General features: G+C 39.0%; 1 protein-coding gene across 3 annotated transcripts in view; it reads right to left on the minus strand.

Annotated features, from left to right (window-relative positions):
- The window catches only part of ST6GALNAC3 (ST6 N-acetylgalactosaminide alpha-2,6-sialyltransferase 3), a 225,245-nt gene extending 218,488 nt beyond the window's left edge, over positions 1-6,757 (minus strand). For all 3 annotated transcript variants that reach the window (XR_003992658.1, XR_003992657.1, XM_030494917.1), the window contains exon 1: positions 6,234-6,757. Coding sequence is in view for 1 of the 3 variants with exons in the window: in XM_030494917.1 (XP_030350777.1) it covers positions 6,234-6,251 (18 nt within the window). In the remaining 2 variants the exon portion in view is untranslated. The remainder of the gene's footprint in view (positions 1-6,233) is intronic.
- Positions 6,758-22,221: the final 15,464 nt, after the last annotated feature.

Consider the following 22,221-nt stretch of genomic DNA (forward strand, 5'->3'; position numbering starts at 1 on the left):
CCTCTCTTCTCCCTGTAAGGTACAGACAAAAAGTCCCTCTTAAAAAAACTCCACCTCCTGCATAAATATTGCTTCCTTGGGAAAAGATGAAAGAACAAATCCTGAAGAGATCACCGGTACTATGTACACTTCTGGAAGGTGCACAGATACTGCTGGAATGAAATATGGCAAAGGAACACAGAAAATGCTGAAAGCTCTGCCTTTTCAAGTTAACTGCATAGATGTTGTGATAGCTGTGACTAAAACCTAAAAAGTAAACTAAAAAAAATGGGATATATTGAGCGGCATTTCAGACCCCCTTAAATTAATCACTAGTGTTTATAGCTACTGTTGCAAAACAATGTACGCTTTCGTCTGGGCTGACATCTCACAAGAAATAAAGAGCACATCTGTCCTATATCTCAAGGGTTGTGATACACTACATCAAAGAGTTTGCTGCTTCCTATGATGTTTTATGTCATACTATGACATGCCAAGTTATCCGGCATTCATGACACGTTAAAATGAAAACTGAAAAAAGAATGAGACATAAGCCACTGAAGCTTACACATACATCTACAAAGAGGCTGAATTATGAGATTACCTTTTGTAGGTGATTCCATACCTGTGACAATGTGCACAGCAATTGTGTATCCCTGGTCAGGGGAAACCTGAAACATCTGGATGACACATGTTTCATTGCTAAAAGATGAACTGCAAAACAAAAACCTTTCCCCCATTACTGCTGTATCACATAACTATTTGAATGTAAAATTCTAAGCATGAGACAGCTCTTCATTTCATGGTGGTTTTGTGGTTTTAGTTTTTACACCTCTAAAGAATTTTAAACCAACTAAAGTATGCTTACACTGCAGATTGTCTTGGCTTAGCTACATGGACATCAAAATCAAATTCATTCAACCAAAGCAAGTCCTCTTGTAGGACTAAATTGACTAGATTGCCATCTCCTTCTGCTTGGGAGGGGGCAAATGTATTATCTTTAATGTATAATTAGTTTAATATCTTTGCAAGTGAGAATGAAAAGTGGGTTTATACTTCTTTAATTTTCCTTAAATTTTCAAGAAGTCAACATAATAAAAAACCTTTACAATGTTCCATGTACTTCACTCCATAAAATCTTACATGGTAATTAAACACCAGTGGACCATGATACAGCAAATCCTACCCCTTCCCATTGCCGGATTGATTAATGCAGCTTCATTCACTTTGGAGCAATTCAGAGGTAAATAATGCAGAGCAACAACAACAAAATCTTTTAGTTAGAAACAGAATAATTTTAAGAAACGCATTTTAAACAGAACTATCCAGTGTAGAAGGAGCATCAGAAGGAATTAACTATGGAGTTTTACTAGTTTTGCTGGGGTGCAGGGGAGGAGGGGAAAAATGAGCCATAGCAAATAAGGATAGAATGATCCAACAAGAAACCTGGTTACTGCCTCAGAAATCCTGATTCTTCTCTGTAACTCCTTGTTGCATCTGCCTGTTATTTTCCAATTCACTTGTGCATAGCTCATAATGGGCATCTGTGCATATTTTACACCTTCCACCCCTAGAGATATAACCACGTAGTCCTAGGAATGATTCCAGTCACAACAGAAATACCACAGCCCACAAATCTGTTGATCAGGTTAAGACAGGCTGAGAAGAGGGTTCATATTCCAGTGAACCTGCAACAAATTTAATCTTTTCTGGGAAATGTCCCAAAGATGGGCATCCTCCCATGAGCAAGGGAGGTCACCTTTGCTGCTTTCCCCAGGATCTCTCCATCTCTTGTCATGTCAGAGGAAAGAGCACAGCATGAGAATCAAACAGGATCCAAGTACAATTGTCAGCATAGGGAAACGGATGGATACCATGCATAAATACTGCTGCAGACAATTTAGCAGTCGAGGCAGTATGTGAATTATGTTGGAGCTGATTCAAGCAGGATATAGAGGTCATCTCTATGGAAGACCCTGCATCCTGCAAATCCCTAGCAGTGAATCAAATTATGGTGAAATACAAAGCCTACGAGGCAAAAAAGAGCAGAAGTAAAACAAAGAATGTGCTTCTGATGACACAGGAACTTGGGAGGAAATACCTACCATCTTCCTCATGTGCACAAGGGTTAAAAAAAAAATCAAACTAATTAATAAGCATCCAGAATGACAAGCATACAAACAGCAGGACCAGATCCTTTTAGACCCTTCTGCCTCTTCCCTCTGAACAGCTACTTGCCAGGTGGAAAACTTAATGTAACAAGATCAGCTTTGCTATCAAAAGTGCAGATGGAGCATATGCCTGTAAATACTAACATTATCTATATTACTGCAGTGTCTGAAGACCACAATTGGACACAGGCCATTGTACACTCAGAGAAAACTCTCGCAGAAAATTCCTGTCAAAAATAGTTTACCATGTGAACTAAGGGGAATGCAACCTGTGGATTTAATTACCCCGGCTGACGTAACCTAACAAGGAAACAAGCAAAACAATCAGGTGAATACACAGGTATGGTCAACTTTGACAGCATCCTGCAGAAAACTGCTACAAGCCTATGCTGAAGGGGTTGGTTTGGTTGAAACCTGCAAGTTACATTTTGCAAAACAGTTCTTTCAAGCTTTGAATTAGATTTAAAAAAAATATATATATATATATTAAAGAGGTTACAAATTTTAGTTGACCACCTGCTTGCTCTAAGAGAGCTCACAGTCAGCTGTGGTAATAAGAACATCACCTCATATTATACAAATACTATTTAGACCACAGGATTTCACTGAAGGTTTCAACTCACTTGTGATCTCTACTGGTAGAGGGCATGTCCAGCCTATAGGCACATGAAGTATGTGTCTTTTGATACTGCACAGTGAATACAAAGCACACAAAACAGAAAGAAACCTCTCCCAGAATTCACGCTTAATCCTTACTGTATAGGCCCATCACACATGGACTTCTTTTGTTAAATTCTACCACATTAAGCCTACACAGTTAAAATTGTACTATGATGACAATATAATCCACCTCCATCATCTTTTTCAAAACTTCCATTTAAAAATAAGAGTTTGTAAATAGGGGAAGGAATAATCCCCTGCAAAGTGCAACATGTGTGAACTGAGTTACCTGGTTTATTTGCTTTAAAACATCCTGGTCCAGCCCTTAGCGGGGAATATCAACATTTTACAGAGTATCATTATCATTCACATTGTATCCATTGTAAGACAACAGGTAAATTGAAGTATCATTTTTCAATTATGCAAAAAGTAGCAGTTCTTTGCAATAATTTATTGAGTAACATTTGTCATCATTTTAAAAGGTCAGTGGCTGGTACAGTGGAAGTTGGGGAGTTCAACATCTTTAAAGTTGATAGTGACTACCTAAATAGTAATCACTATTAATCTAGTAATCAGCAAGGTGGCATGTAGCTACCATAGTAACAGGCATATGATCAACTGTTTGCTTCCAAGAAATGCCTACACTTCACTCAGCTCCTCTGCCATAATTTAAGGACGTGATGAAAAAAATAAAAATACATACTGCATCTTAGAATTCGCTTCTTTCTCTGCATTTCAACAGCAGAAGACAGATTTCATCCTCAGAAGAGAGTTTCACTGGTTTTAATGAGGATCCCACTACTGACTGGGAGACAAAGTTTCCGGAGCCATGCTCTCTACAAGCCCTACCAATCTTACCTGGGGAGAGTGCATACCACCACAGAGGCAGCACGTGCCCTAGAATGAATCACCTTCCCAAGCATTTCTACAAGGGTTACACACAGAGATTATTTCAAGCAGCAGTCATAGCAAAAGGAGGTCTTGATAGCTAAAGGTTATATGCTTTTTCTAATATGCTTTTAACCACTGTAAGTAACTCCAGCTAATTATTAATAGCCACCTCTGTTCTTTGCACTTTACAGACATCTCTACCCAGTCTCATTTGTATTAAACTGTCACACACACAAAGCTCAAACATCCAACAGGCAGGGCAGGCCACAGGGCAGGGCCACAGAGGTACTCGGGGCTGAAGGGGTAACGACGCACAGTTGCTCTGGCTTCCAATCCACTGTACCACCACTTACTTAAAACCTATACCTGTAGCACATATTTTTTTATTATTATTTTAATGTTTCTAACACAGGCTAGTGACTGAATAATGAGAAAGTCAGGACAGGCCTAGAGAAACGTGGGGGCTGCAACTAACAGGTTTGTATTTTCAGGAAGGAATTAGCCAGGTGTCACATAAAAATATACATATTATTCTGAATTTCCCTGTTACGGTAAAAGCTTGAGGAGTACCTGTAGGTGTTACATTAAAACTTACACACCATTGAGTATCTTGATCTAGACGTTTGAATTACTTCTATGGGATGTCTGTCTGAGAAAGTCCAGCCTGCCTTATGGCAAAACTAATCTTCACATAGCTGTTTCACTTTTTATCCTTCCACCTGCCTGTATTAACAAGATTAAGAATTAAGCTGGCAGGGGGCTGTCTGTCATGGAATACCAACTTATCTGTTGATTTAATCATCAGAACCACAACCAAACGGAGCTCCAGGCCTGGGCAAAGGGAAGGTGTTTATTGTGTTATAATGCAAAAGTCTAAAAGGCAGGCCCCACAGAAGTCCTGCTTATGGCAGGCTGTCTAACCAGACTGTGCAGAGGATTTTCTTGTAAAAGGATATTCTTATTTAACTGTTAGGACCAGAAGGATGATTTTGCATGTGATTTCTCCACAGTTAGAAAAATATAAAGAAATTCTGTCTTCTGAATCACATGCAGATCCAAGCTAAGTCATTTAGAGAGTGTTTAAACAGGAGTGCATATGCTTATCTTTGTGAAACCAGGATCCTTTCACTGAGCTCGTATTTCCTCACCCCAAGCCACAACTTAACACAACATAGTTGCGTCAGTGCTGTCTGCTTAAAGGAGTTTGTTACCATCTATCTCCAAGCAGAACCTGCTAGTTCAAAGCAGGTTTTGCCATACTTATTAATATAAACTGCCAAAACCTACATGATCACAGAATAAAACTCAAAAAATATCCGTGTACCAGAGACCCAAGAGTAGAGAATGAATGAAAGGGGAACACAGTGCAGTAAAATAAGAAGTTGCTTTTAAAGTTGAATGCCATAAAAAAAAAAAAAAAAAAAAAACACCACGGTAAGAGTTAGATCCAAGGAGACACAGGAGTGTTTATTATTTGGGTACTGCTTTGAAGCTTTGCAAAAGCTTTTTTTTTTATTTTTTTAATCTATCAATATTGCTGATATGCTGAAGTTAACTGCTACAAAAGGCCATCCCAAAGTTTGGGGTAATCAATCTTCTGTTAGAAGATCAGACTGAAAATAACAAAGGTTTCACAAATCAGTTTTATTTACTAAAAGAAACAGAGTGAAAATGTATTCAAAATATACACTGTAAGAAGCAAGGCAGATAGCAAAAGAATCTGAAACAAACCACTTTCAAGCCAGGCACAGGAGAGTGACTCCCTGCAAGTGACAACACTGCAAGGAAATAAACGCTGTTTGTTCTCAACTGACTGCACTTCCGCCTCCTCCCCTTTCATTCAATACTTAGTGCTAGTGATGCTCCCTCCACCTCCATGACATGCTGGTTGCAAATACTTTTATCTCTGTGAGGAAAGCAGGCTGGAGAAAGGATACGATCGCATGGTAAGTTTATGCTTATATTTGCTGGCGTGAAGGGGAAAACCCTTCCATGAAATAGGTCACTTAATTAGCAAACGTGATTAAATATGAAGTATAATTGTGTGGAGCTTGTGAATCTTAGGTAAATACAGCAGGGGAGTGTGTGCTTAAGGAGCAACTGGGACAGCTGTAGACATCTGCAACCTTTGCTCTAAAAGCAGTAAATGCTGCACAGTCAGAGAAAAAAAAAAAAATAGCTTCCCCCAGTTTTCTCCTTTGTACTAGGAAGTCTGTTGCCCGAATGCTATTGATCCTGAAGGAATTCAGCTCAAAGTCAGCTGAGACAAACCACAGCCCCTCACCCCCCTCCTATTATTCGGTACACGCTTCCCTTTCCGATAGCTTGCAGTTCTGACAATGCGGGGAAAGAGAAGAATGGCAGAGGGAAGCAGAGCACAGCTGTACATTGCAGAATCTCTCTGTATTCATTTGCCAAACAAAGTCAGTATTCAGAAAGACAAGGAAGATGCAATAGGACCATACCTAATCCATGCCTGTGAGCAGCAAGGGGCTCTCTAACAATGCGTTCAAGCAACAGATAGAGATTTACCTTCAATATGCAGGCCATGTTCTTTCTCTATCCTTCCTACCACAGAGCAGCAGGATTCTACTTTGTGAGCAGCAGTTCCAGTGTCAGGAAAAAGGCTGGTAGAGCTGCAGAACTGCTAGAGCCTACATTCCTGTAGATCCAAATAAGGGTACCACGCATCCAGGATCCGTTAGTCATATTAGTCTTTTTATGCTCCGTTTGTTCCACCCATCAGCTCCTACCACTGGCTGGGAGCCAGCCCAGTACCTCCCCTCCGTCACATGACCGAGTTTGATTCATGGCTCCAGCATGTATTTTTGTAAGCTCCAGGACGCTCTCGCACAATGCTATACGTACAAATGGCAATCTGTGGCATGCAGATGTTTTGCAACGGCTGGAAATCAAGCTGCATGTTTATAATTAATCCTTGTGCAACTCTCTACATGTTCTCAGGAGACAGCTGCTGCCAGTCGGTCAGGAAAGTCCAAACTCTCTATCATTTGGGCTCTAAAATATCCTTACGCTGCTTGTTAGTACGAGGTATCATTTTAGGTTCAGCACTTTTCATTGCATGGATGGCTTCCCTTTGTCTGAAGGCTGTAACTGCTTCCCTATGAGAGAGGGTCATTATCAGCAACAAACACAAGTATCCCACCAGAGGTGCTTGGGTTGTGCTGCATGTGCCTTTTTCTGTAAAGGGCTGGCATATGTCGCAGGGAATGGAAAGTGTGGGTTGGTGTGGGTATTTTTTGTGTTGTGGGGTTTTTTTTGGTTTGGGTTTGTTTGGGTTTTGTGGGTTTTGAGGTGGGTTTGTGGGGTTTTTTTGCCCCCTTTTTTTTGTTTTGGGGAGGGGGCAGGTATTTTTATTTGTGCAAGTCTGATACAGGCTCTTTGAACTTTCTTTGGACTTTCCTACACTGTTGTGAGATTAACTGCAGATTAATACATTCAGCTGTTGAAGAAATCTTTCATTTTGGATCATCTCATCAAATTCAAATTCTTCTTTTACATATCATACACTATATATTATAAAGGTTTCACTTCATATTTGTCACTTCTCCTGCAGTCTCTTTCTCCCCCTTTTTTGCTTTCCCAGTACTTCTCATTACTACATCTTGGAACCCTCTGCATTTTCTGTACTTGGCACCTTCCCTGTATTCTTTGTGTGCTACATTGCTTCACTCCTGCTGCTTTAACATACACCATCTCCCTCTCCCTTAATAAATTCCTTGTAGTGGATGTCTTCATCCTCTCTGCAGTGACTCAGAGTACCTGTTTACATGCAGCCAATACACTCCAGTTAATGTTATGAAACTGCTAACCACAGAGCTCCTTAATATGTGGAATCCAGAAGGTGTTAGTACTGGGCTGCACCTGTAATAGCCAATTCTATTCCCTGCCTGGCAAGCCTTTCCTATCCAGGTGTATTCTCTCAAGCCAGTAAGTAGGTTGAAACTAAAGGAACTAGCTGTCCTCATTCCCATGCAGGGGCAAATCCTTCCCCAAGAGCAGAACAGAAAGGGGCTGGGGAGGTTTTCTCCAGGCCATGCTCCTTGGCTGCCTTACCATGCCCTTCCAAAGGAGGTGCCAATTTGTCTTTTGGCCTTTGCACCACCCCTCCAGAGCACCACAGTTTTACACAGGTCCTGCAAACTCCTCAGCACCTCTCACCACTGGAAATCCACCTCTTTGCTCAACTACAGCCACAAGCCAAAGCTCTCGAGCTGAAAATTGTAGTATTGTTGGGGAGACTAATAAAAAAAAAAAAAATACTGAAATTTCTAACTACGACTTGTGTAACATAAGGAAATATTTAAACAATGAATCAGTGGAAGAGGCTTGTGAGGAACGGACCCTTGGTCTTTTTCTATTAGAAGCTACCACCAATCAGTATTAACTCATTCTGGATTATAGTTTGTGCCTCTCTAAAGAATAGTTACCAATAAGGAGTTATGTAACAAATCTCTGGTTTTTAATAAGATACACAAATTTTTTCTTGTTTTGTTTCCAATTAAAAAAAAAAAAAAAAGAAAAGAGCCTGTTTTTCTCTCCAGCAGTGAAGAATCTAGTTTTTCTGGGACTGAAACTATTCCTTCCATCTGTGTAATGGACTTAGGAAAAAATTTCCGTCTGAGACAAATGAAAGATACTCTGTCCCCTTCCCACCCCCCACCTTACCAACTCTGTAAAGAGCAAAAGGAACGACGACTTGGAGATAAACTGTCCTGAAAAGGTCAACCATTTCAATATGTCCAAAGCATTGAGGGATTTCCAGTGAATGATATTCCTTGAGGAAAGACAGAGATGTGGGTAGGTGTCTTAAGTATTTCTCTGACACACATTGATTTCAAACACCACATCAGACAAAGTATGTTGACCTTTTACTTTTAGACTTTCTGTAAATGGACATTTATCTTAAAGATACTTCATCATTACTTTACTCCAGCACCAACCACCCTCCCTTCCCTCCCTGTGACTCACCACGATCCAACCACTTCATATCCACCAGCCTGCTGCGATATTTGTAGGACACTTTTTTAATGGCATAAATATAATTTCTTAGATTGTCCAACAGGCAGCTACAGCCCCTTTAAGTTTTAGTGACATACAGTCAAATAAATTTCCTGGAATACTGAAAGTGCTCCAAGTGCCCATGAGTTGCCCACCATGTGCAGAGGGTCCCAGAGCTCCTATTGGCCACTCCCAGCTGCAGGGGCAGCAGCAGCAGCTAGGGGCAGCAGCAGCAGCAGCTAAGTGTTTCAGAAAATGCTCTGCTGGTGCTTGTAAGCGCAAGCCACAGGAAACTCTTGTGTTTGTTCTCTGCAAATGCAGGCAAAGCTTGAATTTTCCCTTCCAGAATTTAATGTAGAGAAAACCTAAATGAATGCCTTTTAGACATATACACACTTTTCTTTAAGGAAGGATATGAGATTCCACTTTATTTGTTCCTGGGGACAAGAACAGAAGGTGTGACTCCAGCTGAGAGCAGCGGAAAGCCCAGCCTCTGAGCTAATTTCACCTCAGAGAAATTACATGGGGAAATGCATGCACCAAATGGAAAAAGCAAACAAACACTGTCAACACATCTTTTCCATGAGCCTCATGAAGCGTTTTACTTGAACTTTAAATGCTCTTCAAACCAGCTTTAGGTCAAAATAGCTCACAAATTTCAGTCACACCTGAAACTTTCTATACAAAATTAACATGGTGGTTGTTGCCTGGTAGGAATGTCACAGGCAGCATGGAACTGCCTTTCAAGTCTGAGTCATCATAACAGGCCACACAAGTTGCTACTGCTAGTTCTGACGACAAACACCTTGCATATTTGCCATCTAGTTCAAACCTTTCCGATACATTCCTATGGAGATGCAACCTTAGGGAAAATATGGTGGTTTGGGCAGCAACCCTTTTCAATTCTAGGTCTTAAAAGCTAATTCTGTCATAATGAAACAGTCCTTTGTGGAGAAGACTGATTAAACCTCCATTTGCAAAGATTAATACAGCTACACAATACGAGCATTCAAGTAAGAGTTTCTCTGTACTGCCAATAGAGCAAGTTATGCAGGGTCAGGCTGTGCCATGAGTATTGCTGGATCAATTTGTTAGGTGAACGGACATCATGTAGCTGATGTCTTTTCACCTATTATAAGTACTTCAAAGCCAAACCCTCACAAATAGGTAACAGATTTAAACATTCAGTTACATTGTTAGAACCATTCTCTCTATTTAAAAAGTGAATGCTTAGCGAAAATCTGAGAACTATCATCTTCTCACTAACTGTTGAAATCAGACACTGGGTCATCTAGTGAAAATGCACCAAAAAGGAGGAAGCTGTTTTAACACTTGCTGCCTCAACAAAGTTTTATCGGACAGGGATGACACAAGACAGCATTTCTCACCCTTCAGGTGCAACCTGAGTCAGTGGTGGAGTAACAGATCTGCTCTATTGTTATCTTCCCAATCTTCACTATCAATTTTTCCTTACCTCATGTAACTCACCATTAGAGGTAAGTTACTCAGCAGCCCAGTGGCATCACAGAGGTAGAAGATGAGATGATAGAAAGACAGTAGCATATGATTTGAACAGGAAATCTCATCAGGTTATCCAAATGTTACATGTAATTTTAATTCAAACCTTTTCATGAGCCTGATTTTTCAGGTAAGAAAAAAGTATAAATTCAGAGGTGAACTCCTGCTTCGCTCTGTCTGGAGTCCAGAAGTGGAAGAGAACACATGGGACTTGATACAGCCTGAATCCTATTCTTTACTTTTCAGAAAATCGTTAGAGCTTAGAACAAGCATGCCAGATACACACTAGTGAAAGAGCCCAATTGGAAGCATATTGCCCTACCCAGCTTCCTTCTCAGCACAATGCATCAGCACACATCATGCCACATTTGAAAAAAAAGAAAAAGACTTAGTTGTGGACTACTTCTCTATTTCTGCATGTTTTACTGGCAGGAGACAAGGTCTGCTCAGCACCATTAATGCTATTAGAAATTCAGCTCATCACCTCCCTATTATTCAGTGTCATGGTAACAATTTAGCACAGCCACAGAGCACTTCCAGACATTTCATGTTCTTGAGTTCCCCTCTGGCCCCTTTCTAATACACACATACAAACACACTCAAATCCTTGCCTCCTAACTCTCTTTCAACTAAACATGCTTTAAAAAGAAAAGAAATAAACAAATTTTGGCCAGACCTGATAGTTCAGGAAAAAATTTCCCCTTTATTCTGTCACAAGACAAATCTTTGAACAAGGTAAATGCTATTTTGTATCTATAGGATAATAAAGGATATAGTCTATTGTATATCTGTAGTGTATGGCTTTTATACAAAGCACACAATAAATATGATTCAAAAGAAAATACAAAACAATGTTTTTAAATGTGTGAATAATCAAATATTAAAACTCAAAGGTCTGTAGAAGTTTCTGGAAGCAGAACATAGCAAACCTCACAAATCAGTAACCTTTTCAGAATGTTGTCATTATATTTTCAATCCGAACTTATCTGAGAACTTTGAGTTTCTGGTTTTGAAGTTGCTTATTAAATAGTAATAATTTACACTGAACAATAGACTGCTCTATTTAATATTAATAAAATAAGTCTATGTCATACCTGCTATTTGTAAAGTTTGTTTTAACAGAGAAAATAGAATTTAAAATGCAGCAAAAAAAGCACTCAGAGAAGATCACTGCCCATCTGCCCAGGCAGCATTCCTCTAGTGAAAACAGGCTAAGCAACTCTGAAGAGTGCTGTGTTCTCTTTATGCCACCAGCTGTTTTGCCTGTATAAAAATACTAATATAAACAAATGTATAACTTGCTGCAGTCTCCAGGAGAAGAAAACCCACCAGTAATATTCTGAAGGGCATTCGAAACCTAACTTATGTGTTTGAAAATACACTGTCATTTAAAGGTAACATTGCTGACTAGAGAATATGGCTGGCTGACAGGCATTTCTTGCGAGTTCGTCAGACAAGGACATATTTGGTTTTTTCACTATTAACTTTTTACATTTTTTGCTCCCATTATCGATGCCTTACACTCCTGCTATTTTTATAACATCTAATTCTAACATCGCAAAAACGTTAACTTTATTTCACACTTGGATACATCCATGTCAGTTTGCCCTCTAATGAGATTTTATCTTGGAGAATGCAGCTATTCACATAAAAGGAGCTTAGGAAAAGGAACCAGCGACAACTTCAATCACAGTATTGAAGGCTCTAAATTGCAAAAGAAATTTTAAATCCAGCATTTCAACTTAGAATAACTGCTCCTGAACTGCAGAAGCAGAGACTGTCCCCTGCTATGCTTCCTCCAAAGATCCACTAGCATTATGGGCTAAGCTCTGTAACTATCCAAACTGCCTTTCTTTTGGAAAAGGAAAAAAAGAAACAACACACAAAAAAACCCCATCCCTATCCCTTCCTGAGGCTTTACCTTATGTTTCTTTGCACTTGAAAGGAAAGCCTTAAAGACACAGCAGTAAAGATAGATTTATTTGATACAGGAGTGAATTAATTTTAGGTTGGCGAGGCAAAGTAGTGTAGGAGGTTTTTTTGACCACTCTCATGTAAAATACCCAAAGGAGCCCAGCCCCAGCACTGTCAAGTCTGAGCCACCTTGCTCAACAACATCCTGCTACACATTATATCATCACAAAACTCTGAAGCCAAATGCCCTATCTTGGTCTTGAATGAAGAATTTCCCTCCAGGTGAAATAAATAAATAAATAAATCTGCTTGTATGCTGGGAATGAAATGGGAACTTGAGAATCCTATTTTTTCCACAGAAGACTGAGGTTGTGAAGAATAGGAACCCATCTCTACTTCACCAACTGGAAAATAGGGGAAAGACAACTCCTGGCACTCACTTTGCCTACCTTGTGTCCCAGACACTACCCTTTTAAGGGGCACTGTGTAGACCTGATGACTGTCAGCATCTTCTGAGGGTTCCTGGAGGCCTTCGCTTGCTCTGGTTGGCAGCAACAAAGCTCTGAGCACGGACAGCAGCAGCCATTGCTCAACAGTCTGCTCTGCCATAAACAGCCAGAGGAATGTGGCATGCCACCAGGGACAAGAGATTCTATGCCCCAAACCATCTGAAGAGACACAGGGAGCAGCATGGCAGACAGGATAGAGTCCAGGACAGAGGCTGCATATGGCTGGGGTCCAGAAAAATATGATCCTGAGGGTAGATTTGTCCAGAACTTTCTATTTCTAATTAAAACCAGCATAACAGAAAGCCAGAAAGTCAAAGGATTTTTTTTTCTACTCTCAGTCTCAGGGTTTAGAATTCCTTGTAGTTACAGGTTTTCAACAGAACAATAGAAAAATGTAATCAGAAATAGGTCATATTCTGCAACAACTTATCACCTGCACTGTCTCTACTAAAGCTAGCAGCATGCACAGGATATAAACTGACAGCAAGTGTAACTTGTGGTCTTGTTTCACTGAGCATTATGAATTGGCATTATTTTAGTATGCTATGAAAGGATAGGTAACATGATGACAGTAATTTTAGGAATAAAATATATCCAAGGCAAAAATCTGAAACACTATTTTATTCAGTTATGGCCTCAATATTTAAACATGCAGAAAAAAAAAATAAAAATGTGGTTTATATACCAGAAAACTAAGCAATATTTTCTTGTTAACAGAGGTGTCATATGGAGAGATTTACAGAGACAGACAGAAAGTCACTTGAACCCATATACTCCTTAAACCTCATTCTGCTGTTGATTCCTGAGTTATAAAACCAATGGAACTATCATACTGAAATCCATTAAAATTCTTCCAATGAAATTCCCTTCTTGGCATATTTAAAGTCTTACTTTGCCACAGCTTGAGAAGCAGTAAAAGCCTTGAATCATGAGCTTTATTCCTCTGAATCCAAATAAACTGATACCTTACTCCCCTGCTAAATCCATCCTCTTCTTGAAGCCTTTAGAGGCACTAACCAGCCATCATGCTGTGTCCTAATGGCAACAGACTTTGCTCTGCTGGATCTAAAGAGAAGATAATATCTACCTTATTAAAGCTACCTTGACCCATGCAAAGTGCCAGTAGCAAAACTTTGCTGTATTTTGTAGAATCCATATCAAACTATAAACATAAAAGGCCTTTTTCTTAAGAATGTCTTCCAAAACACTGATAGCTGTCATACCAGATTTTTAACAAAATATATCCCATGTAATGCTTTTAATTAAACCACAATGCCACAAGTTTATAGCTGACAAGTTTGCCTCTCACAGTTTTCTACACTGCTGTGTAATACTGAACTAGAAGATACAAAGATTGTAGTTATAAGGGGATTTAAGGTGCTTAATGAGTTAGCAAACTTTTGGGTATTACCTTATTGGAACAACCAGAGACCCTGACTTTAAGGGTTTGGGGTTCCAAACCCAAGACTTGCATCACACACAAATTATATTATTGAAAACATGCAATTAAATATTTAGAATTGAATACAAGCATAAAGCAATACAGGAATTCAACCTGGAAATACAGATCTCTGAATTTTAAATTGAGATGATCACACAATTCTTTCCCCAAAGGAAGTTTTGGGGTTGTGGGGTTGGGTTTTTTTACCTTTAACTTTTTTTTTTTTGTTTGTCTTCCATTTCCTAGTTCAAAAGGTGGAACTTATAAAAGATGAGAGTGAATCAGCATTATGTGAATATGCTGTTTCCTACAGGATCACTGCTTCACTTACTGGAAAAAATTATATAGCAAATGAGAAATGGTTTTAAGGAAAAACTGCAGAAGTAGTCTGATTTAAATCATTGAAAGACAGCAGCTGTGAAGAGGTAGATTCTGCACTTGTCTATAACATAAAACCTCTGCAGTGCTCTCTGAATTAATAGCTAGGCACTAGTATTACTTCCCCTCATTTTCTAGGCTCCCAATTTGAAACTATAAGGGCTTATTCACCGATGCTCTCTGTACTTGCAGCTGCAGTTGAATGTAATAGGAGTTATATGTTGAGCACATTAATTGATACATAATGCCAAGTACTTTGAAAAAAGAAATCTTAGGCACCTATAATGGACAGCAGCATTAATGGGCACTAACCATTTTTTTCCTGTGACTGTCTCTCCTATGAAACAGTAATAATTTTTAATGTGGATATGTCATATTACAGTGAATAGCATAAGAGTATCCATTAGGAAATTAGGCACCCTGCGTTCAGGAAATGCTTTCACCATCATGAAGTAACATGTGGCACAGGGCCACACTTGGGCAAGGAGGAGCAAACAGAATATTAAATATCTGCTCTCCAATTGCATCTGGCCAACCTCTGCACATAAACAAGTTAGGAGCATTAGAACAAAACCCAATCATGTTATTTAAAGCTCTGCATAATGCTTAGGAGATAATTTAACCAAATTAAGACTGCAGAGGTAATCAGCTTGGCATTTTCAACTTTTGAGAGCCAAGGTTTGCTGTTTAATACAAGTTTTATTTTAGTATCCCAGAAATCAGAGGCACAAATACCATGTCCTGCCACTACAGTGACACTCAACAGCATTACCAGTAGAGCTTTCTAACTTCTGGGACCATCCAAGACACCACTCCTCAGAAACCAGCAACTCACACATAAGCATCCACTTGGAGACTTAGAGGACAAAGCAGAACCTTTCCCTAATAGGTGTTAGCAGCAGAGAGAGGCAAGATCCTCTCCTATGACAAACCCCAATCTAGCTAATACTGGCTGCTAAATCTACCAAGTCTGCCATTTAACAGAATACAACGTAAGTCATCACTATCAATGAATCCATTCTCAATTAGAAGCTACGAAGAATGTATGTCATGGTTATGCTAAGTTTGAGGAGGGAAAAAACTAAACAAACAAAAAAAACCCACCAACTTTATTTTAGGAATCCAAATAAGTTTAGAAACAAGAAGTCTCAGAGTAAGTCCATTTAATGGTCGCTGGACAATTAGACATGTAGCATGGTTGTTAATTTTGACAATTTATGACCTCTGTTAATCCTGATGTTTCAGTAAAAGTCATTTTAGAATTTTCAGAAAAGCTTTAAGTCCTCTGTTAGGTTTCCCCAGACTGAAAGTGGAAGATGCCTACATCCATTACATGGTAAAACACAAAGATTTGGTGGTCTGTTTTTAAAAAGCCAATTTTTTGAGCAATTTAATCCTGCCATACATCACTCTAAGCCAGTGAGGGACTTCACTGACTCAGTGACCTTTGGTGTAAGATACCAGGTTTTACAAAGATAATTCAATTTGCAAAGTTTTCATTGAAAGTTACATATGTCCAGGAGATATTTACCATGTTTTCAATCACACCATCATTTACAAACCTTTGTAACTACCATTCCTCCCTCACTGCAATTTAAAGACCTCTGTAAAAATATTCTCAGTGGTTTCAGTACATATTTATTATTACTGTACAGTCACAGCCTACATCCCAGTAGCATAGGAATCAGAACCTAGAGCCAAAAGCATTTAAGAACATCTAAGTGAAATATGTTCATAATGCAAATTTTTAATGTACAAGAGCTTTCCCTGCCCCTATATTTTCAGGATGATTACCAGCATATCATTTTTCTATGTCTGTTCTTATTATTGATAGCATAGTTAGTAATGTTTGCAAATCACATAACACCCTGAGTTTCTTACAACAAAAGTGCAAATAGAATAGTATATGAACACCAATGAGGGAATAAAATAAGTGTAAAGAGACATATTTTAAATAGAAAACATTTCAGAAAGAAAATGCTTTTAGTCATCCTCAGGTGGGTAATGCTCCTCATTTCATTTCCCCCCAGGGATTTATTACTATAATTAGCATTAATCTCAATAAAACCTCAGTATTTCTGTTAATTCAGCAGGAAGTATCAATGTTAAAAATAGCTTGTGATTTATCATGCACACCATAATACAGTTGTATAGCATTTTTTATTATTTTGAAAGCCTTCTAAGATTTTCCTTATGAAGATGTGACAGAAGTCTTTCCATAGTTTAGTTGTCTCTTTAAAATGCTGCATTACATGACAAAGAAAATGCTTTATAGTTGGAGATAAACTTACTGTGCTTTCCATTTAAATAAAATTTACAATAGCATTTGGAGAAACTGGTTTCATTGACTCTGAAACAGAAATAAATAGTAGGAACTAAGGCTGACTTTATGCCTATTCAGGCATTCTGTATAGCAGTCACGGAAGGAAGAAGCTGTCAGGACAAGGTAAATTAAATTGAACCGGTCCTTGAAATCCTTAAATTTTGGAGTCCACATGCAAGCAGGATGGCTACTAACACCAGAGTGTCAGAGTACATGGATTGTCTAGATTTTTTTTCTTTGAGACTAAATGGAACACTTAGCTGCAAACACAAAGTTCCTCCATTTTATTCATCCAAAATACAGTTATCTTTTGATGTTAAAGGCTCCTAAAGTAAAGGTGCTTAATTTTGGAGTTGGGGGTAGAGAGAGATCTAATTATATTGGACTAATCCTATCCTCCAATTCCCTGAATGAAGTATTGTTCCAGAAGTGGATGCCACAGGACAAAGGGCCAGTTCCACTGGGCTTTACCCAGAACTGTATTTATGCTCTTCTTGGTATAAATCACAATCCTTAAGAGAGTTTTCATTAAAAGAAAGATATAAACTTGTTAAGTGAGGTCATGAACAGCTGAGGGGCAACTGGTTCTGAAGTGCCAAGAAGGACAGCTTTTTAAGTCATAGCTCTGTCATAACCTTTATATTCTTGGACAATTTGCTTTGCAAGTTAACATTTATCTATCTTCTCCTGATAAGAATAAAGAGAACTGCTGCAGTCCTGTCAAAATCTTAATCCAATATAACAGCAACCAGTAAAGAGTTCCCCTTCTGGAAAAATCATGAAGGATATCAGGTTTTGCAGTCACACATCCCTTCTGTGAACCACATGGTTGCTGTTATCTAAGGGCTGTAACAATAAAGTTCCAGTCAGGCCTAAAGGTCTTGGGTTAATATGGGAGGGGTGTGGAATTCAGTTAAACCATAGTAAGACAGGAAATTATCCCTATTGAATTTTGGGAGCGTTTCCTTCTTTCCTTACCCTGGTTACTATTTTTAGAACTCACAAAGTGAAGCATCAGCAATTCCTCCAAGGGACAGCAGCTCTGTATTAGAAAGGCAAAGGCATGAGGCCACTGACTTTCAGTTAAACCGACTGGCATTAGGTCTCTGTAAAAAGCTAAAAGATTTGTGCTTAATTCTGTTTTCACAAACAGAAATGGAAACTGTTTTTCCTGCAATGAAATTCTTTTCTTTTAACATAACCTCCCAAACATAAGCCCTAGGTAAGTGAGAGCAGATTTATGAATTTTCAAAGCAGTATCTTAAACCCACTGGAGATTTTAGTGACATTTACATTTCCACAGTGTGCCCAGTTTATTTCTACCTGGGTTTCAGAAGGCAGCCATTATTTGCATTGCTTGAAGCTTTTGTTATGCACAGTCAAAACAAATACTGTTATCCAAAATCAGTTCACTGGAGGGGCAGGAGAATTTAGCTTTGAATATACTTCAGACAGTCGCTCTGCTTTGAGCAAAGCTTTTGGAGTTTTAAAATGCTCTTTTGTCTCTCCTTGAGAATAGCTGCAAAGAGAGATCTGGGATTCTTCCCCCCACTCCTGCTCTCCAGCTGTACTCCCCTCTTTCCAAACCAGCTCAAAGTAGTAGCAAGGATGACTGACCACAGCCAAGTTAGAATCGCATTGGAGATTGCCCCTGCAGCATCATAATAATGTATTCAGATAAGTAAGTGCTAGAAAACAGTAACTTTGATATAGCAAGGGGAGATGGCTTGCCAGAGGAAATTATCTCAGCTGGAAAGCAAGCAAAAAACTCCAAACACCAACATTTCCGCTTTACTGTTTGCATGCTATGGTTCACAAAAATAGTGAAGAATCTTTCAAGAGGCAAAACAAAACTAGATCAGGACTTAAAGTCTTGAGAGGAAGAGCTTGAGAGAGAGAAAACAGAGACAAGGTTGTTAACCCCCAGATCTCACCATCACACAGATGGGAATTTAAATCTTTTTTATATTCGTTTATTTTCTATTTCCAGGAGACATTTGCTCAGGTGTTTAGCACACATTTGCAGTTTGCTTCTAAAACCTGTACTAGCATTGCTAGAACAGAATTCTGTCATAAGACAATGTTGTTTCACCATCTTCTACACCTAACCTGTGCTGTTACCTGTTACTTGTAACTGAGTATTCAAAACATGGCTGAAAATAAGTATTGATTGGGATGCAAACTTGTTACCTGCACAGCATCGTGAAGCACTTCCAGCAATGGTGACAACTACTTTCACAGGCACCAGAATATATTTTGAGTAAGGGCCAGTAGTATTACTAAGCATGTAGTTGGCTGGGTTGGTTAATAAGATTAAGAGCTACAAAAAGCTCTTAATTACATTATCATCAGGAGAGCCACTTGTCTTCAGCAGCAAATACCCCTAATAAGAGATTATTCTGCTTTGGCCTTGGTGTACTCTAGTTTCCATGCAATATTCTTCTTTGGTATTTCCCTGATACCCAGACATTAACAGGATTCTTGTTTCCTGCACATAGTACTACAATTAGTTATAAATAGAACCATTAAAGAAAGATAGGGGCATTTTTGAAACCAAAAAACACCTGGAAAAATTCACAGCTCACCAAAGCCAGCTTTACTTGTCATTATAGCAAGAACTGCAAAGATGAACAGTGAAAGTGGAGAACTGCACTGCTCACCCTCTTTCTCTGCAAGATCAAGCTGGCTGTAGCCTGCCCTTGGATCCAGGCACATCCGAGGCTGGGATAATGGGTGCAGAGCTGCCAGTATTCCCAGAGAGCAGTAGAACTGTTCCCTCTGCTCTTGCAGACACCTTCACAATGGGGTACATCTTAAATACACTTCTAGGACAGGGAGGACTCCTGAACTTAGGCAATACCATCAACAAAAGCAGCAACAGCTGCTGTCTGTCAGCTGTTTCGATGGCAATCGTGAGATTCAAGAACCTCAGCAGCGAAATATGGACCTCCACTGCTACACAGTGCTTGGTGGGGGGAACAACAGCACAGGGTAAGCAGTGGGGGTGCAAACTCTTCTCTGTTTTCAAAAAGACTCAGAAAGGAATTGTTCCTGTTTGCATGAAAGACTCAGAAACAGAGAATTTGGGAGGGAGTTAATTGAGAACAACAGATATGGATTAGAGTCCTGTTCCAGGATTGTGGATACAAAAAAATGCTGGAAAGCCCTCAGAGGTTAATGTAAGAAACACAGAAGGGAAGAAAGGAAAGATAGAAGAGCAGCTGCATGATGTACCAAGTTTGGCACATTTGAACAGGAGAGCAGGAAGACCTATGTAAAAACAAAAGAGTAAAAACCCCTAATTTTTTCATCCAAAAGCATATACTGTAAATAGCTCTCCAGTCACAGAGTAGACTAGCAACTTCAATGATGAACCAACTTCATTGCAGGTTTTTATAGGGACAATCAAACTGTGGCTCTGTTACAGCTCGAAATAATCTAAACTCTTTCCTCTTCAAAATTAATTTTCAAAATTAATTTTCAGCAGGATCACCTCCAAGAGCTGGGACCTGATTGCATAAATGCTACTGCTAGTGAAGGAAAATGTGTGTGTGCATGTGCAAAGGGAGGGCAAGAATACAGAATAAAGGCTGTGGGGACAGGACAGTGACTGTTTAGGGTTTCTTAAAATTCCAAGAATCTTTAGAATAGCCACAGAAGATTTTAAACCAAGAAATAAGCAAAGCTGAAAGCTTATCTACCAAGTGAAGACCATAAATAGAGCGGAGAATTAATTTACCAAATCTAACAAACCATAGAACGAAAATGAAGAAGGGAAAAAAATGGATAGAAAATACAGTGTAGAATAAGAGGGAAACCTAAATGCAGGGTAGCAATTGTGGGAATTCTGGAGAGAACTGTGATAATGGACAGTGTTCCAAGTACAGGGTCACCTGAACTACAGGTGGTAAGGGAAGAAACAGTGCCATATAAAGGAATTACACAATAATTTAGCAGACTACATTCTGCATGCAAGAGAAGAACAGACAGTGCAAGCCAGCAAAATATATTTAATGCTCAGATTAGGACCAAGATATGACCTTAGCAGACAGATAGAAAATTGGGTGCAAAATAGACATGAAGGCATCAGGGAATGCGATCTAATAGCTACAAAGACTTTCCCAGCATCATGCAAGAGAAAGAAGCAAAGTCATCCAACCAGGATAAATGCTGGCATGATTGTTAAATCACTGAGACAGCGTAAATTAAAGAAAAAATTATACTGGCCTCAATGTCAGTTATTCTTAGTTCTAGCTGATTGTTACCAGCCAACATTGCTGGATAACGTTAGTGTCTCCTTGTCCACTTTCAAAAAAAAAAAAGCAGAACACATTTTACTATTAAGCTTATAGTGGGATCACAACAACATGACCAAGATGATGATCTGCCTCACGAGACTCAGCATCATGCAAAATAAAATGTTCACGTATGGTTTAAAAGAACAAAAAGGAAACAGTAACAGGAAACAATCACAGTTTAAACAGTAACAATTAAAATCCCATCTATCACCTGAAAACAGCTAGGAAAAAAAATCTACAATAAAAATAAAGTGACATTATAATAGCTTTTTGATCTGTATGAAATACTTGGGGCATAATTCAGGGATTTCTGACCAGAGGCTGAGGAGGCTGCTAAGGCTATGAAGTACAACACAGTACACAGCAGATACACTAAGCAAAGCTCTGAAAGCTTGACCTCTGCATTTACACAACACTGCAACCAGTGTTGTTCTGCAAACAGCAAGAGAACTATGGAAGAAAAGATGCTATAAACCTTTTATCTTCTCAAATGAAAAATATCTTGAAATCTGAAATACAGATGAGAATCACATAACAGAAATATTACTAGGTGCATGTCATGACAAGCTAGAAGGGTTTCTTTCTTCACCTTGGATTAGCAAATTTCGTATCAGATATTCCTATAAGGACATTGCAATCCAGAAGTAGAGCAGGATCCAAAACAGTTGGGCTTATTAGATAACCTACAGCATAATTAGCCACCAGCGTGGGTACATACATATGTGTTCTGTGGGTGTATGTATATAAAATCCTCATATTATTAGCTGCTTTTCTGTGACTGTGAACATGCTTCAGTTTCTTCACATTAACCTTCAAAATTATTTTATATTTGCCTTACTGATTTTAATGGCATAGTTACCTAATGAAGAGCTTAAATAGTGAACATGTAGATTTGTGTTGGGAAGTATGAAAGAAGACACCTTCCTGGAAGTATAATAACCAGACTTTGTAGTCATTCAGCACTGTAGCAATAACAGAACAAAAGAACAATACTGGAACTAATGACCTCCAAAGCAAAGTGTTTGTGATGGGATTATGCTGTGCTTTTAGGCAGAGTGCTCTAACCCGAATTCCTATAGCTGTGGCCTTCCTCCTGTGGCTTCAAAGGCAAACCGCT

Source organism: Strigops habroptila, chromosome 8 (assembly GCF_004027225.2).
Source record: "Strigops habroptila isolate Jane chromosome 8, bStrHab1.2.pri, whole genome shotgun sequence".
NCBI lineage: Eukaryota > Metazoa > Chordata > Aves > Psittaciformes > Psittacidae > Strigops > Strigops habroptila.